General features: G+C 38.2%; 2 protein-coding genes across 2 annotated transcripts; one reads left to right on the top strand and one right to left on the bottom strand.

Annotated features, from left to right (window-relative positions):
• Nucleotides 1-960: 960 nt before the first annotated feature.
• On the bottom strand, nucleotides 961-3,450 carry LOC122600314 (heavy metal-associated isoprenylated plant protein 32-like). The gene is made up of 3 exons (XM_043773022.1): nucleotides 3,197-3,450; nucleotides 2,502-2,577; nucleotides 961-2,404 (listed from the first exon to the last, which is right to left on the bottom strand). Exons 1-3 carry the CDS (start codon nucleotides 3,224-3,226, stop codon nucleotides 1,068-1,070), a joined length of 1,443 nt encoding a protein of 480 aa, XP_043628957.1. The 5' UTR covers nucleotides 3,227-3,450; the 3' UTR covers nucleotides 961-1,067.
• Nucleotides 3,451-10,571: 7,121 nt separating this feature from the next.
• Nucleotides 10,572-11,018, top strand: LOC122601225 (glycine-rich cell wall structural protein-like). The gene has a single exon (XM_043773989.1). It carries the CDS (start codon nucleotides 10,572-10,574, stop codon nucleotides 11,016-11,018), a length of 447 nt encoding a protein of 148 aa, XP_043629924.1.
• The last annotated feature ends 7,932 nt before the right edge of the window (nucleotides 11,019-18,950 follow it).

The following is an 18,950-nucleotide window of genomic DNA, read 5'->3' on the forward strand; positions in this document are numbered from 1 at the left end:
CTGCCCGCAAGACGAGAAAAGAAAGAAGTTTAAGAAGTACGAAGAAAGTGCTCGAAAAGATGTTGAACAGGCATTCGGAGTTTTTCAAGGTCGATGGGAGATACTTTGAACACCGGCAAAAGCCATAAGTGTTAATAAGATTCAGCGAACCATGTATGCGTGTTTTATATTGCATAACATGATTGTTGAGGATTCGGGAAATGACATAACCTCGTACGAAGAGGATTTCATTAACGAGCCACGTAACTTACCACGGTGAACATTCGAGGAGAGGCTAAAGGTGCATAAGCGGACCATCAAGGAACTTCGAGACCGACACGTCCACCATTCTCTACGTTATGATCTCGTCGAGCATATTTGGAGTCTTACTTAAATCTTGTTGCGTTTAAGTCATTATTAGGATTGTTTTTTTATTTTAAATGCATTTTATTGTTTTTTTTTTCTTATGTATGTTACTCATTTTTTTAATAAAATGGTATTTTAGGATTAAATATAATATTTGTGTTTATTTTGTAAATTATATTTGTGGTTTTATTCATTAAAAGTTTGAAAATAAGTACGTTGGAATGTATTAGTTAGTATTGGATGTGGATTAAGAAAAATGTATTAAAAAAAATGTTTTGCTGATATGGCGCTAATGTGGTTAGTATTGGCCTAACCCATTAGGGGTGCTCTTAGAATCGGTAACTCATGTTATTCAAGAAGACATGTTGGATATATGATCTCAAACAAAATTAATGTAAACTAAAAGAAAGAAACATAAAGGAACGGGTGGAAAACACTCTATTTCAATACTTTACTTTAGGTTTCAACACACTCACATCTCATGATGTTTTAAAATATACCATCAATATGTGACTTTGATTTCATCCTTCAAATACCTTACTGAGGATTAATTATATTATTTATTTATATTTATAGTTTACTATATATATATATATAAATTAAGAAACAAGAATATTCAGCAAAAATAACTAATTTGCTTACACAAATGGTCTTGGTTTTTTTGTATATTGGTTTGGTATCACACCACTATACCACTGTGGGCAGCCACTTATCAATTATCCTCACATAACATTGCAACTTGTTGATGTGTTCTCGTCACTAAAATAGTGCGTCAGTGGGTCACCATGTGGTGGTTGAGGATAAGGGTAAGGTGGATACAATGGCTGCATATAATTGACTTCTGGTGGTGGTCTAGCATACATCATGGGCTGAAACCGTTCGTTACCATTTGCTCGTTGTTGGTTCATCATTGCAGCCGCTAATTGCTGCTGGTAGTACGGATTTCCTGCCATCGCTTCGGGTCCTGCACCTTGAAAATAAACATTATTGCCACCACCACCACCCATTGGTCCACCAGCAGGAAGTCCTTCAACCGCACCCATATGACCCATGGGCCCCATACCACCTCCACCTCCACCTCCACGCATACTCATCATGTTTTGCATCCCATGTACACCAGTCATGTGACCGCTTCCACCACCGCCTTTATTTTGACCTTGACCACCACCATTCTTATGTTGACCACCACCAGGAGCACCACTATGATTTTGATTATAACCTCCATTATTGTTTGCACCTCCACCTCCTTTCTTTCCAACACCATTCATCTGTACCGGGATATTCCCACCGCCTCCACCTCCTTTCTTTCCGCCATCTCCTCCACTACTTCCTATTTGAGGACCAGCTGCCTTCATCATTTGTTGTGGCATCTGTCCACTTTTCACAAACTGTGGTGCGACCTGTCCACCCTTCATCATTTGCTGTGGCATTTGTCCGCCTTTCATAAACCGAGGGTCCATCATCACATTACCCAGCTGCGAACCACCACCACCGGGCTTCTTAACTAGAATATCATCCAACTCATCGTCATCAAACTCATCATCATCATCAAACTCATCATCGTCATAATCATCCTCATCATCATCATCATCAAACTCATCATCATAATCATCATCACTCTCGGGCACATCAAACTTCACCGATTTCTGCCCATCCTTCCCTCCCCCACCACCAAAATTCGGCAGCTTCATATCCTTGAACTGAGGAGCCAACTTCATATCTTGAAACCCTTTCAACTGCTGAAGTTGTTGCAGCTGTTGAAGGTTTTGCAACCCACCTCCACCGCCATCGCCCTTTTGCTGTTGCACTTGTTTTGGGTGATTTCCACCTCCTTTCGGGGGTGGCTGATTTTTATTATTTTTACCACCACCACCTGATTTACCGCCATTAATCTGCATATTCTTCAATAAATCATTTATTTGTGGTTGTTTTTGATGAGCCCCCCATATCTCTGCATGTTTCCCACTTTTTGATAGCTTCTTTATTAACGTAGGTGTATCAACATTCCCAGACACCATCACTTTCCCTTGTTCTGAATCTATTTTCACACTATAAACACCTATATGTATTTGTGTATAAAAAAAATTGATCAACTTGGCATTACAAAAAAACTATATATAAAAATATATATATACAAGTAAAAATAACACAAATACCTTCAATTTTGGTAAGGATTTTTCTCACTTTTTGTTTACAACCATCACAATCAATGTTTACTTTCAGAGCACAAGTCTGCAGTCACCCAATAAAATAACAATATTACTTTAAGATAAATTAAGAAAATGTATATATTGTATATATATATACGAGTATATATTATGATGACAGATATCATGGAACGGAAAAATGTTAGTAATAATTGCAACATGTCTTAAGGTCAAAAAAGAGTCTGAAATTAACATAAAGATAAAGAGGCCAGCTCGTTTGATCTTCATATACTTTTATTTAATTCATTGAGTTTATGACAAGCAAAGCATTACAAGTCGCAAAGCAATAACAACCGTGCCTAATATTGTCTTCCACAGTGTATGGAGAGTTGAAATGTAGTCAGTATTATCCTATCCAAAGGTAGAGCTGTTTCTAGAAAGACTTTTGGACTTGTATTGAAACCATAACCTCTGTATCACATGCAGTTTTCGCTTGATCTAATCCAGCTTCTTATTAATTTTTTTTAAGACAAGCAATAATGCATATAACTTCACATTTTTTTCTGGAGCTTAGTTAATTATGAAGCTTTTTCTCATGGGTTATTGTCGAGCATAAATTACTTTATTTATTATAAACTCAATCATCCGTTGTCATCGTATTCAAAATTAAATTTAATGACAATAAAGGACAGATAAGAATGTACCTGAATCTTCAAGAATTCTTCTTTACTCATGCTTATTATTATTATTATTAGCCTTAGAAAAACAAAGTAAACAACCCAGAAATCGGATTTATTAATTAATTCAATAGGTGATACAGATCTGAATTTTCCAAACAAAGAGTAGATTGAGAAAGAAAAATAAAAGAAAGGAGAGAGAATGTAGTGGGTGTGAGTGTAAGAGTGAGTGAGTGTATTCTAATGGATCTGGGGCTGCGGGTGGGGGGTAAAGACATAAAAGATTTTGGTTATGTTTATTTTTTGGCTTTAATTGTGGAGAGGCCTAAAGCGAGGAGAGCCTAAACCGAGGAGAGGTTGTGTTTGTTTTCCTCAAAATGGTTGTCAGAGAACATGACCAATGAGAGTTTATATAAAGTATTAGGGGTTTAGGATTAGTTTAATGGTTTGGAAGAGCAGGTGAGAGGATTAGAATTAGGATAGCTAGGCAGCCTAAGGTCCTTATTTTTCATAGGTTGTTTAGAAGTAGTTACTGCCTTGGCTCAATCGGGATCTTTTCAGGTTTTGTCATTTCTTATTTATATGTATATTTGTCTTGGTTGTTTCCCATTACTTGTTTGACTTACGTATTAGTTTGCTACTTTTATGTTGTTTAATATGCCCAATATGGTTGCTTTCGTATGTGTATTTGTATTCTCAAACATGTTTCTAAGATATCGGTAGGACACATGATTGATAAACGTTCGACCCGCATAGTAGCCGGACCCAGCAGACGGGTATTTCTTCTTTTCAGATTCTCGGCAGACAGGTATGATTTTCAAAACATTTCTCATTTCCCGTCTTGCACTCCTTTGTGGCCGGAGGTCCTTATGGAAGCAGTCTTCTACCTTTGTGTAGAGGTAAGACTGTCTATAGCTTACCTCCCCCATACCCCGCGCAAGGATTGGGTCCTGTTATTGTTGTTGTTGTGTTATTTTTTTTAAAGGTGTATTTCGATTTAGACGTGGTTGGAGACAATTTTACCCAACTATCGTTGGATCTCGCGAGATGCTGAGCATAAGCTTTAATCTCTCACCCCCTCCTTGTGGAAAATTCCTAGATGAGAAACCCAATAATTATGTCAGCCGAGGCTCGAACCCACAACCTTAGGAGAAAACTCACTGGGGTCCCACATAATGGGAAGTGTAAACACCCCTGGCCACTGGGTTTAAGCCAGTGGTTATTTTGGTTTTGTTTATCTATACTTATATTATTTTAAAAATAGTTTTCTTTAGATTTTTAATATTAAACTTCAATTGTCAATATTGATTTTAGGATATTTTTTCAAAATATCTTTTCTATCTATTTTATATTTACTTAAAATAGTTATAATGCTCTTTCTCTCTCATCAAATCTCAACTAATTATTTTTTTTCTCTGTCCTCCATAAATTATTTTATTCTTTAAATTCATTCAAAAATCTTTTATCTCAAAAACCATACATTGATAAATTATAAAAACTATATGAATGTTCTGAAAATTTATGCTCTTTCATTAAAGTGGTCATTCGATATTCTTTGGACGAATTTTTAAATCCGGGGGCAGAACCCATACGGCTAAGGGCGGAGCCCGTCATCTAGATCACCCCATCACCGCCACAATTACATTACCACCCCGCTATCACCTCTATCACCGCCGCAACGCGCTGGTACCGTTCTTGTTTAATTAACGAGAACGGTACCCGTGCATTACGACGGTGATGGAGGTGATGATGAGGTGGTGATGTAATGGTGGCGGCGGCAGTGGCGGTGAAGGTGAAGGTGAAGGTGAAGGGATGATATGCCTGACAGGTTTCGCCTCGGATTTAAAAATTCGTCAAAAGTATATCGAATGACCACTCTAATGAAAGAGCATGAAATTATAAGAACACCCATATAGTTTTTATAATTTATCGATATACAGTTTTTGAGATAAAAGATTTTGAATAAATTAAAGGAATAAAATTATTTATGCAGGAGAGAGAAAAAAATGATTGGTTGAGATTTGAGGAAAAGATGGATATTATAGTTATTTAGGTAAATATAGAATAGATAGAAAGGACATTTTGGGTAAGTACTTAAAATCAATATTGAAAATTTAAGTTCAATGTTGAAAATTTAGAAAAAATCTGTTTTATAATATAGTATAAATTAACAGCTTAACATTCAGAATGGTTGGAAATGAATGGATGACGACTTCTCATGAGTTTAACTTAGTGACATAATTTTACATTGCCTCTTTTTATTTGTAAACATCGGCTCTTTGGCTCCATTGTACCCTTTTCATCGGCAAGAATCGGCAATATACATCAGCTACTTTTGGACAATGAATCTGAACATTGGGGCATGGTCACGTGGCTTTAGTGACGTTTTCTTTTTTAATGTTTTAAACATTAAGAGTGTGCATTTGTTTTTTTTTTCTCTTTCAACTTCTATATAAACAATAAAAAAATATATATATTCATCAAACAAACTACATACAACATACAATATAACTATCAACATATCAGCCATGGCAAACTATAGGCCACCTATGACTCTCTTCGAGATAAAAAAAACTTGATGTAGCACCACATGCTTGACGATGACAAGCATAAAAATTACGTTAGATCTCTGATTAACAACATATAAGCTCAAAAGTCTGCTTACCTGGACGAAATTGATGTACGACAAGTGCACCATAACGAGCTCAACGTCCAACACGTTACATATCGATAACAGAAGGCCACCTGGTGGACCAAACCCTTCAGCAACTTATTGCCACTGAAACCACATTAGCGAGGACGCTTGAACACGCGGAATTTTGGCAAGGTAGCATCAACGAAGAAGACTTGCGAGAGGAATACACGACTGACCCGACTGTGTCAAACCCAAATGACGGTGAACAATATGATTACATCCACCGCAATGATGGTGACAATGACGCTCTACCGATTCGCATTTTGGTTGGCACTAACTTGTAATTTCAGTTTTAGGATTTGTAATTTCAATTTAGTACGTTTTCGAAATTCTTAAGTATGTAATCTCACACCCCCAAAATGCGGAATCGAAGGTGTGAACATTATTCGTAAAGAAATCACACATTATAACAAACGACCTCTAGAATGAGACGTGTAAGTCCCAACTCAAGAGATGGTACTAACTGAAGACACCTCTATGTCAATGGTGAGATAACTTTGCAATACGTTCACTATATAGAACTTGTAAAGTAAATTGGTGAGACAATATGTAATTTTCAAATGTATTTTATTTATTAACTTTAAATAAAATACAAGGTTGTTGCGGAACCAAGATAATACACGAATTTAAATATCCTAACAACCTATGAAATACAATTGATCTAACACTTGGAAATTCTCTTAACAATCGAAACACTTAAACTTGTGAAATGTTCCTTTTTGCGATTGAGAGAATATTGCACAAGTTCACCAAGAATACTGCAATGTATGAGAATGGAAAGTTATTTCTTGGTTGTGCAAAGACCTCTATTTATAGACAAAGTTGGCATTGGGATTCCAACTTTGTCGTATAGATATGGTTTGCAGCATTTAAGGTAATAAGTTGAATTCCTTTGAAATGTTTGATAAGGTAAGTCAAGATGTTACTTTATCCAATCTGCTTTATGCACTTTTGCACTTTAATCATAGACAAATGATATTGTCTACATAAAGCTGCATAAAGCAAAAAGGTCTTTCTCGTAATCAGTGTAAAGCATTGTAAAGGCTTCAAACTGATGCTCTCCAGTTTCTATCTGAATAGAATGTCAACTGGGATTCGCTGCCATTGTCATTCTCTATCTTCCACTTGTTGTCTTTGACTTCAATTGGAATGTCTTCAGGTTTGATCATATCTCAACTAGAGGAAGTCTTCAGTTGCATTAGTTGTACATTGCAACTGGAATTGTATGTATATTTTATCAGCTATCTTACTTGTGGCTTACAATCTGGAAACTTGTATATACAATAATTTTACAAATGTTACAAGAAATGTGAATAAAATTACAAGCAGATAGATAGAAGGAAAACTTAAACAGATGGCCCTTCGCCAGTTCTCCTTCTCTTAGCAAGAGATGAAATAGGTTGTTTGTCCTCTGGATTGAAGTTCAACCTTTTTCTACCTTGTTCTTTTGTTGTCGTGCCTCCAACAGATTCATCATCTCCACATGCTCAGAATGACCATACTGATGAACATCAGGATTCTTAGTTGAAAGCTAGGGTCCATTAGAGTATTGAGTTGTAGCCACAAAGTTTCTTGCTCCAGGTTTGATCGATACATTCATTTCAGTGATCTTTCCTAGGTTATATCTTCGCTGAAGGACTTTAGATAACTATGCACGAGCTTCAGATTCATTTGCTAGTTTGATCTGGCCAGTGCTCAGTTTTTGTACAGCAGCTCAGAGGCTCAGTGGGTTCCAACCAAGTCTTTAGGTTTGCATCCCTTGGCAAGGGTTTTGGCTTTGATCTTCCTTTGGACTTGGATGGGCTCAATACTTGCTTGACCACCTTTTTAACATGCTCAATCCTCTTTTGAATCCCATCAGTTCTACTTTCTTTTGCCTTCTCCACTGATATGTTCAAGTTTCTTGCATCATGCTCAGCTTCACCATCTTTATAATGCTTGTCAAGTTCAACTTCCAACATTTCTTTTAACGCTTCAATGATCCTTGGACCAGATTTGAACTTGTTGTAATCTCTAATTGGCATGCCTAAGAGAAGTGAGTCACTGGCATCAAGCAATCTGGGGAGCAATGTTTTTCTTGATTGAGCCTGTTTGACTCTCATTTGTTTCTTTCTTTCTTTTATTGCATCCCCAATTCTTGCCAGTCTCTTGCTATCACTCTCGGTAGCTGGAGGAAGCTCATCAACATTACCGGTTTCAAGTATTGGCACATCAGTTGCCGGCTGGGCAGATTTACTAGTTGCAATTGCCTTGCCCTTATCAATATTCCCCCTATCACCAACATCCTCAAACTCTTCAATTCTTGGCTCACCAACATCAGTACTAGCAGTAACCACCAACTCTTTCCCTGAACCTGGAGTTCCAACAACAGTACGGGGTGCAAGAACAGATCTTTCCCCCTTCGCAACATCTAGTCCTTTCCTGATGGCTTCAAAATCACTGTGACCAGATAGCAAGCGATCTAGAGGTTGCCATGATTGCATGTTCTTACATTCCTTGAAAACTCCACAAACCATGCGAATTGTTCTCCATAAATGATTAATTTCCTGAGACTGAGTCAAAACATTGCCAGTTGTTTGGTCTTGACTAGTCTGAATAGCTTTAAGAATGACAAGATCATCTGGAGAGAGCCAGTCGCAACAAATTCCTTCACACCTCTTTCTTTTTCTCCTTGCCACCTTCAGTTTTCAGATTTTCAATAGTAGTGGTGTTTTCAGATACCTTGGTGGCTAATGTATCAAGACTTACCCTCAACTGATTGATCTTAGATATAATTGGGGTCAGATCAACCTAGGGAGAAACAATCTTGGTGATCTCAGATATCACCTTTTCAACCAATTGTTGTTCTCTGGCAGCCAAGGTATCTTTAATCTTCTGACCAACTGTAACACCCCACCGTTGGCGGAAACATGAGGTGTCATGAAAAGTACAGTACGACATGGAATTACATATATACTTCTAAATGAAATAGAATATAATAAATATATTCCCAAAAACATGAGTTCAAAGTCATAACAGTGCTAAAATAGCTTATTACAACCAAGTCCATAAAGAAATAATCCAAGGCATGTAGCCTTAAAGTCTGACAATAAATAAAGGAGTACTAAACTCCGAAGTCCAAGCCTAGCATAGCAGTCTTTATCCCTGATGAGCCTAAGTACCTGAAAAGTATACTAAAACGTGTCAACACAAAGGTTGGTGAGTTTGTAGGTTTTAGTCAAAAAGTCTAGTCAAAGAAATAAGTCTTTTGTCGATTCTTTTAAGTCTAAACAAGTAATAGTTCAATATATAACGAGCAGAGTTACACCATAATAAGTCCAAAAGTCTCAAGTCTCAATGTCTCAAAGTCCGGACTTACGATACCTGCCTTAGTCCAAAGTCTCAAGTCTCCAGTACACACAAAAAGCACGTCAGATAAGCACGACATAAAGCACAACAACACATAATCACACATATACAACAAGACAGAAGCACGACAAATGGCACAAGTAACTCTATACGCACAAGCTCAATATTGAACTTAAACAGAAATCGACAAAACTGTTTGAAATATTAGTATACTTTCCACCCCAAAACTTGTAACAAAAAGGGGCTACGAAACTCACCAACCTTTGTGTTGACACGTTTTAGTATACTTTTCAAGTACTTAGGCAAATCAGGGATAAAGACTGCTATGCTAGGCTTGGACTTCGGAGTTTAGGGCTCCTTTATTTATTGTCAGACTTTAAGGCTACATGCCTTGGATTATTTCTTTATGGACTTGGTTGTAATAAGCTATTTTAGCATTGTTATGACTTTGAACTCATGTTTTTGGGAATATATTTATTATATTCTATTTCATTTAGCAGTATCTATGTAATTTCATGTCATGCTGTACTTTTCATGACACCTCATGTTTCCGTCAACGGTAGGGTGTTACAGAATGGTATCAGAGTCGTGGTTGTAGAGAATTAGGTGGAAAATCCTAGACTATAACCTAAGCACCCCGTATAGCATTTACGATAGGAATCATAGATGCATTTTAGATGTGCTAACGTCGCTTATATTTTGAGTTCATGTTCTATTGAGACTTATTGTCCCTGTGCTTATTTTGACTATGGCTGTCATTTTGTGACTGTGTACTTGTGGTGACTGTGTTCTTCGGTGTTATTGTGATTATTTATGTTTTTTTGAGCAAGATGAAGTGATGGCGCTAACTAGTATCGCATAGCGATAATCATAGAAAAGCCTGATCAACTGTTCTATGATTACCGCCATGCCTTGCGATAGTTATTGACATCAGTGATTGCACTTGTAGTGAGAGCAAGGTAGCTACCCTGGGCTGTTTAATGGGTGTTGGTTAGGTGGAGGGTTAGCCGCTGGTACACCCTGTATACATACTGAGCCAATACCTAGAGAGCATACCAGTACCGTGATCCGACCTTGCATTATATGTATTAGGAGTGTGGAGAGTTAGCCGCTGGTACACCCTGTATACATACACCACTAGTGCAACGGATGTAGGTGTTAGATTCGGACCACATTGTAACTGCTATTTAGGGTTATATATTAGTAGTATATATATGTATATGTATATGTATAACATTGACATGAATTGCATGACCAATTTATGTTCTAGATAACAGCCCTTAGACCATAAGACGAGAGAGCTTACTGAGTGTATCATATGATATTAACATCGTCGAGTGTATTCTTCCCCGATTAACGATGCGTGGTTATAGGATAATGGCAAGAACAAGATCTAGTGCTGGAACTAGCGGCGGTCGTGGAAGAGGTCGTGGTGAAAACGAAGACTCTGGTCAAGGTCGTGGTGTTGGTCGAGGAACTGGACGGAGTGGATGTCGTGGTATTGGTCGTGGCACTGGGCCTGAGGTAGTTCAAGGTGTAGGCCGTGGTGCTGGTCTTGAAAACGAACAGGTTGGAGGTCGAGGTGCTGGTCGTGGCGTTGGTCGTGTTGCAGGTCGCGGTGGCGGCAGAGGTAGTGGTCGTGGACGCGGTCGTGGTGGAGCTAAAAATGAAACTACTAATGAGCAAGCTGGCATGCAACCAGACCCAGCCATGATTGCCATGATTTCCCAAGTGTTCAATACTATACTTGCACAAAATGCTCAAAATGTACAAAATGCGCAAAACGCAGAGAATGAAGATGCTTAGTATGAGGACGTAGGGGATGATCAGGATGGTGAATATTATGAAGACGTTGATCAAGGAATTCGTATTGGGAATGTGCCAAGGGGACCTATAAGTGGTGTCAGGACTTGTACTTACAAAAACTTCAAGGATTGTGGCGTGCAAGAGTATGATGGTAGAGGTGGAGCAATCAAGTTTATTCAATGGTTAGAAAAGATGGAAGTTGTGATTGGTATTAGTGAATGTACTCCTGAACAAAGGGTCAAGTATGTGGCAAACTCTTTCACTAAAGATGCTTTGTCTTGGTGGAACACTTAGTGCCGAATCAGAGGCAGATTAGCAGCAGAGCCGATGTCTTGGTATAACTTCAGAGAGTTGATGATGAGGAAGTTTTGTACAACAACCGAACTGGTGAAGCTAGAACGAGAGTTTTTGGAACATAAGATGGTTGGTGCTGATCATGCTGGATATACTACCCGTTTTAATGAACTGTCAAGGCTTGTTCCACATTTGGTTGAACCTGAGAACAAAGGTATAAAGAAGTATCTTCGTGGGTTAATTCCTCAGGTTAGGTCGACTATGGCTGTTGTTCACCCACTTACCCTAAAGGAGGCTATATTGAGGTATGAGGGTATGACAGAGGAGTTGGTTCAGTGTGGAACTATTATTGCTGTTGGGATAAAAAGGAAGTAAAGCAGTGGGACGAGTAGTAGTAAGAAAGTTTGGCAATCTGATGGGAAGAGACAAAACAGAGGCAAGGTATTTGCAGTGACTGATGCTGGCAAAAAGGAATATGTGGGTCCTCACCCTAAATGTACCAGGTGCAATCTTCACCATGCAGCAAATCAGAATTGCTTAACATGCTACAACTGCAATAAGACTGGGCATTTGGCAAATTACTGACAGGAACCAAGGACTCAGGTGGCACCATTGAATGTTGTACCATTGAATCAAAGGAGACCAAACGGAGTTCGTGGAGGATGTTATGAATATGGGACCACTGATCACTATCAGAACACATGTCCTCAGTGGGTTGGGCAACAGGTTCAAGTGGCAGTTCATCCTAACCAGCTACAAATTACTGGACCCAATCAGAATAGGGGAAATCAGGCTCTAGCTGCTAGAGGTCATGCTTTTGTTCTAAATGCTACTGAGGCTCGCAATGACCTGAACGTTGTTACAGGTACTTTTCTTCTAAATGGTCATTATGCTACTGTTCTCTTTGATTTTGGAGCTGGTTATAGTTTTGTCGCGACTAGTTTTGTTCCTTTACTGAATTCTAAGCCGAGCCCTATGTATTTATGTTTTGACGTAGAAATGGCTAATGGTGGGTTAGTCAGATTAGACCAAGTCATCCGTTCGTGCACATTAGTTCTTAATAATCATGCTTTCTTTATTGACTTAGTACCTTTTGAAATGGGGAGTTTTGACGTTATTGTTGGTATGGGCTGGATGTCTTTGGTCGAGGCGACGATTCTATGTAGTGCAAAAATTGTTAGAATTCCCTTACCAAATGACGAGATATTAGAAGTTTAGGGTGAGGTGTCTGATTCTTTTGAGGGTAGTGTCATGAGTGCGTCTGCTAAAGAGGTTATCTTGATTGATGTTCCCGTCGTTTGGGACTATTAGGATGTTTTCCCTGACGATTTACCTGGCTTACCTCCGTCTCGACAACTTGATTTTCGCATTAGACTTATTCCTAATGCAGCTCCTGTAGCAAAATCCCCTTATAGACTAGCAACAACTGAATTACAAGAATTAGCCACGCAATTAAAAGAACTTCAAGACAAGCGATTTATTAGACCTAGTCAGTCACCGTGGGAAGCACCTGTTTTATTCGTCAAAAAAAAGGATGGTTCATTTCGCATATGTATTGACTATCGTGAGCTGAATAAGTTAACTGTAAAGAACTGTTATCCCCTTCCTAGGATTGATGATCTATTCGACCAGCTGCAAGGGGCAAAGTGCTTTTCAAAAATTGACTTGCGTTCAGGGTATCATCAATTGCGTGCACACGAAGACGATATATGAAAGACTGCCTTTAGAAAGAGATATGGACATTTTGAATTCACAGTGATGCCTTTTGGATTGACTAACGCACCAGCAGTATTCATGGATTTAAGGAATAGAGTGTGTCGACCGTACTTGGATAAGTTTGTAATTGTTTATCGACGACATTCTAATTTACTCAAAGACAAAGGAAGAACATGTCGAACGTTTGAGAAGAGTACTTGAATTGTTAAGGAAGGAAAAACTGTACGGAAAATTTTCTAAATGTGACTTCTGGCTGGATGAGGTACACTTTTTGGGATATGTCGTGAGCAAGGATGGAATACATGTGGACCCTAGCAAGATTGATTCAGTCAAGAACTGGAGAACATCAGGGACACCGACTGAAGTAAGACAATTCCTTGGTCTGGCTGGATACTATAGAAGGTTCATCGAGAATTTCTCTAAGATTGCGTTGCCGCTTACGCAATTAACTCAGAAGGATAGGCCGTATGTCTGGGTGAAAAACAAGAAGCAGCGTTTCAAATCTTGAAAGATAAGCTATGTAATGCACCGATTTTGAGTCTGCCTAAAGGATCTGATGACTTTGCAGTGTACTGCGATGCATCAGGTCAAGGATTAGGTTGTGTGCTCATGCAAAGAGGCAAGGTGATTGCATATGCCTGACGACAATTAAAGGTCCATGTGAAGAAATACACAACTCATGACTTGGAATTAGGGGCAGTGGTTTTTGCATTAAAGTGTTGGAGGCATTATTTGTATGGAACCAAGTGTGTAATCTACACGGATCACAAGAGTTTACAACATATTTTCAATCAACAGGATTTGAATATGAGACAACGAAGATGGCTTGAATTACTCAGTGATTATGACTGTGACATTCGTTATCACCCGGGGAAAGCCAATGTAGTGGCCGACGCCTTAAGTCGTAAGGAAAGGGTTAAGCCTAGACGAGTCAGTGTTATGAGTATTACAGTGCAAAGAAGTGTTAGAGATCAAATCATAGAAGCACAATTGGTGGTTGTTGGCGATAAAGATCTTCTTAAGAAGGAACTACGAGGAATGGAACAACATTTGGATAGAAGAGACGATGACGACTTGTATTTCGTGGACAGACTATGGGTTCCTTCGATTGGTGATTTAAGGACATTAATATTGAACGAAGCTCATAATACAATGTATTCGGTACATCCGGGCACCGACAAGATGTACTATGACTTGCGTGAGTTATATTGGTGGCCTGGCATGAAGAAAGATGTTGCTGAGTTTGTAAGTCGATGCTTGACGTGTCTACAGGTGAAAACAGAACATCAAAAGACTGCTGGATTACTCAGATAACCAGAAATTCCTGAATGGAAGTGGGAGAACATAACTATGGATTTCATTACCAAGCTACCTAGAACGAAGGAGGGTCATGATATGATATGGGTGATCATCGATAGATTGACAAAGTCCGCTCATTTCTTGTCCATTCGTGAAAAAGACTCCACAAAGAAATTAGTGAGGAAGTATGTAAAGAAAGTCGTGTCGAAATATGGCGTACCAGTTTCGATTATCTCAGACAAAGATACTCGCTTTAATTCTTAATTTTGGCGAGGATTGGAGAAGGCCTTTGGGACTAGGATAGACATGAGTACGGTGTACCATCCTCAAACCGATGGTCAGAGTGAGCGTATGATTCAGACTTTAGAAGACATGTTGAGATCCTGTGTCTTAGATTTTGGTGGTAACTGGATGACCATCTACATTTGATAGAATTCCCTTACAACAATAGCTACCACGTGAGTATTGATATGGCTCCTTTCAAGGCATTGTATGGACGAAAGTGTAGATCACCTGTCGCATGGTCTGACTTTGGCGATAGTCAATTGGTTGGGCCTGAGCTCATTGAAGAGACTGCCGAGAAAATAATCCAGATTAAAGAGCGACTCAGACTAACACGTGAACGTCAGAAGAAGTATGCCGACGTCAGACATAGACCCTTGGAATTCAGTGTCGGAGACCGTGTACTTCTTAAGGTTTCCCCTTGGAAAGGAGTGGTTAGATTTGTCAAGAGTGGAAAACCCGGACCCAGATTTATTGGACCTTTTGTGATACTAGAAAGAGTTGGTGAGGTAGCTTATTGAGACTTTCGGAAGAGCTTAAGGGAGTTCACGACGTATTTCATGTGTCGCATCTTTGAAAATGTCTAGCAGAAGAAGATCGTCATGTGCCTATGGACGAAATCCGGATTGACGATAAGTTGAATTTCGTTGAAGAACCTTTGGAGATTGTGGATCGCAAGGTGCGGAAACTAAAGAAAACCAAGTATACACCTATCAAGGTTCGTTGGAATTCAAAGCGAGGACTTGAATATACTTGGGAACGGGAAAATCATTTCAAGACAAAATACCCTCAATTGTTTAATGGAACTAGGGCAAGTTGAATTTCGGGACGAAATTCTTTTAACGGGGTAATGTTGTGACAACCGTCATCTGAGCATATTTCCCGAAGTACTTTTCCGGTCATTTTTAGTTTGTTTCGTTTAAGTACGCCGTTAGACCTTAAGACTTTATCATGGAATAAATGAATTTTTGTTTTATTTGGGTTTTATGAGCATTTAGACTTTGAAAAGAATGTGCGTGGACTCTAGAACCGAATGAATACTAGTTGTCCTGTGGAAATGTCAATTTAAGTAATGTACTTAAATATTAAATAATTAAAGATTTAATTATCAAATATGGTCGTGTCTATAGTCGTTTGGAAGCTATTTAAAAGTTACAAATATTTATGTCGACAAAGTAGTTTAATGAGTCTCGAATTTTCTATACTGTCGAGTCAAGAGAGTTTTCTTGAAAGTCAAAGAAGGTCAAAATTGGGTCAAGTTTTGGAAGAGACTATAAAAGGCCTAAGTTCTCCAAAATAAACCCTTTTTCTCACAAACTCTCTTCTTTTTCTTCTCTCCCTCTTGGCAGGCGTCCCCTTCCCCATATTCTTTCATAATTTGGAGCATCTCATCATCAAATCTTCATCTCTTTCTCTATTGTTGTTAAGGTAATCAAAGGGTTTATATTCTAAATTGTTTGTCTAACATAAATTTCATCTTATGTACATATATATATTACGTTTTATATATATATATATTAATATACATATATTTCGAAAATAATATCTAATATATATATATTTTCGATCTATATATATATACATGTATACATATATATTGATTTCTACAATTTGGTAATGATCTAGACTAGATCCAATTGGTGTTGTGTATTGAATCTTAAAAACTTGTATTTCATCTTCTTCCTTGATTTTGGTCGACATTAGGGTTCCTGATGTCACAAATTCTCTACATGATAAATTCTCTGAATATAGTTAAATTCTGTGTCTACATAAACTCCTTGTAAAAATTAAACTCTGTGCTCTGCTATAAAGTTTATTCTTTTGTTGCTGTGTAAAGTCGACAGGTTTGTGCCATAAATTTTCCACATAAGTTCTCTGCCTAAACTCTCCACACAAGTTCTCTGCCTAAGTTCTTCAAAATAAGTTCTCTGTCTTTTAAAATAAGTTCTCTGAACAAGTTCTCTAAATAAACTTTTCAAACAAGTTCTTTGGATAAGTTCTATGGACAAGTTCTATGGACAAGTTCTTTAAAATAACTTCTTTGAAAGATTAAGTTCTCTGATTAAGCTACGAAGAACTTATAAACTCTCTAAATTAAACTCTCTACTCAAATTCTCTGAAGTTCATTAAATTCTTTGAAAGACTAAATTATCTAATACTTAAACTTTTTCGACTAAATTCTTTAGAAGTTAAACTCTTTGATACACATATGTACAAGTTCTTTGTTTTAGTGGTCAAAGACTAGACTTTAAGACATTTAAAAGTGTTTCAAGTACAACTAAGTTACTGTATATATATAATACGATATTATACAAGACATAATGGCATTTCTCAAGACATTAGTATAGGACATAGACGTGTACAATTACATAAGTACTTACTAGTTGACTTGTGGACAGTGTAGGACTTTTGGACAGATAGTGTACGTGTTTCAGGTGTATCTGACTGTTCGTGTTCTTGTTCGTTCATCTAGGATATTTGTGTTTGTGCTGCTTTCAGGTGAGTTTTGTAGCCTCTCTTTTTACAAGTTTTGGGGTGGAAAGTATACTTATTTTTCAAACAGTTTTGTTGATTTTTGTTTTATGTTCAATATTGAGCCTGTACGTATGGAGTTACTTGTGCCATTTGACGTGCTCTGATCTTGTTTGTATGTGTGTGATTATGTGTTTGTTTGTTGTGCTTTGGACGTGCTTAGTGTGTGAGTTTGAGACTTGGACTTGAGACTTGAGACTTGGACTAAGGTAGGTACCGTAAGACCGGACTTTGAGACTTTGGGTCTCGTGACATTGAGACTTGTGACTTTGAGACTTGGACTTGGGACTTGAGTACTTTGACTTATATGGTGTAGCTCTGCTCTTTATATATTGAACAAATACTTGTTTTGACTTAAAAGAATCGATAAAAGACTTCTTTCTTGACTAGACTTTTTGGCTAAAACCTACGAACTCACCAACCTTTGTGTTGACACATTTTAGTATACTTTTGAGGTACTCAGACTAATCAGAGATAAAGACTACTATGCTAGGACTGGACTTCGGAGATTTATGCTCCATTGCTTATTGTCAGACTTTAAGGCTACATGCCTTGGACTATCCCGTTTATGGACTTATTGTATTAAGCTGTTCTAGCAATGTTATGACTTTGAACTCATGTTTTTGGAATATATTTATTATATTCTATTTCATTTAGTAGTATCTATGTAATTCCATGTCGTGTTGTACTTTTCATGACACCTCATGTTTTCGCCAACGGTGGGGTGTTACACCAACTGAAGTGGCCAACTGTTGCCTAAGCTTAGTCACATTAAGACCAGGTTTTTCAACAAGATCCTTAACCTGTCTTTCTAATTCCTTCAGGTCAACCTCTGATGATCGAACAATGTTGGTCAGCAAGTTGGTGATTGAAGTAGTGACTTTGGTTTGAGTTAAGTCAAAAGCTTCCTTTAATGATGTTGCAAGGAAATTGGAACTGGTGACTAATTCATTGAGCTTTTTGTACACCAAGTCATCATTATCTGAGAACTTGTTAATCCCCAAATCAACCACTTTAATATTTGTTATGTATTCTTTGTGGTATTTGGAGAGGGACTTGGTGTTTTTATCAAGTGTCTTTTGAATATCCTCCACCCTCGTAAGAAGATTTTGGATATCGGTCTGGAAAGACACGAATTGACTATCCAGTGACAGAGGGGAAGGTGTCACTAGACCAACATTGAATGCTATAGAGGCAACTGGAGGAGGTAAAGTAATTGCGGGCTCTCCAGTTGTTGCAACACTAGATGAAGAAAAAGGAAGGGTTGTAGAAAGAAGTTGAGGAGATTCAATGTGGATGGCATGCTGAGAATGCTCAGGTGTGACATCCGGTGGCGGTAGGATGTGCCTTTTTCTAGGCACAAATAAAGAGTTCAATAGTGATCTGGAGGGGTGAGGTGGAATTTCAGTAAGTGTACCTAAATTTGGTGAAACTGAAACTTGTGGTTCTAGGGGCTGACCAGAGAAAGAAGGGAGTTGATCGTGTACAGACGCATCAACCATTTCCTGGTCAGATTCTGTCTCATCTGAATCCGAAGACTCAAGCTGAAACTCACCCTAATTTATGCCTAGATCCATAAATGATAGGGGTGGTTGAACAACTTGTTTAGACTCCTGATGACCAGTTCCAATTTCCTGGATGGTTTCATCAGTTGGGGGATTCGTTGTCGAAGCACCTTCTCCCTGGAAAGAGGTCACTGGTGCCTCAACTACAACTGCTCGATCTTCAGCTATAATATCATGGGCCGTAGAGTCTGGAACCTTGATCTCTGGTTGTGACTGGCCAGAAACTTCGTCAGTTCATGCTTCA

The sequence above is a fragment of the Erigeron canadensis genome, chromosome 5, assembly GCF_010389155.1.
Source record: "Erigeron canadensis isolate Cc75 chromosome 5, C_canadensis_v1, whole genome shotgun sequence".
In the NCBI taxonomy this organism is placed as follows: Eukaryota; Viridiplantae; Streptophyta; class Magnoliopsida; order Asterales; family Asteraceae; genus Erigeron; species Erigeron canadensis.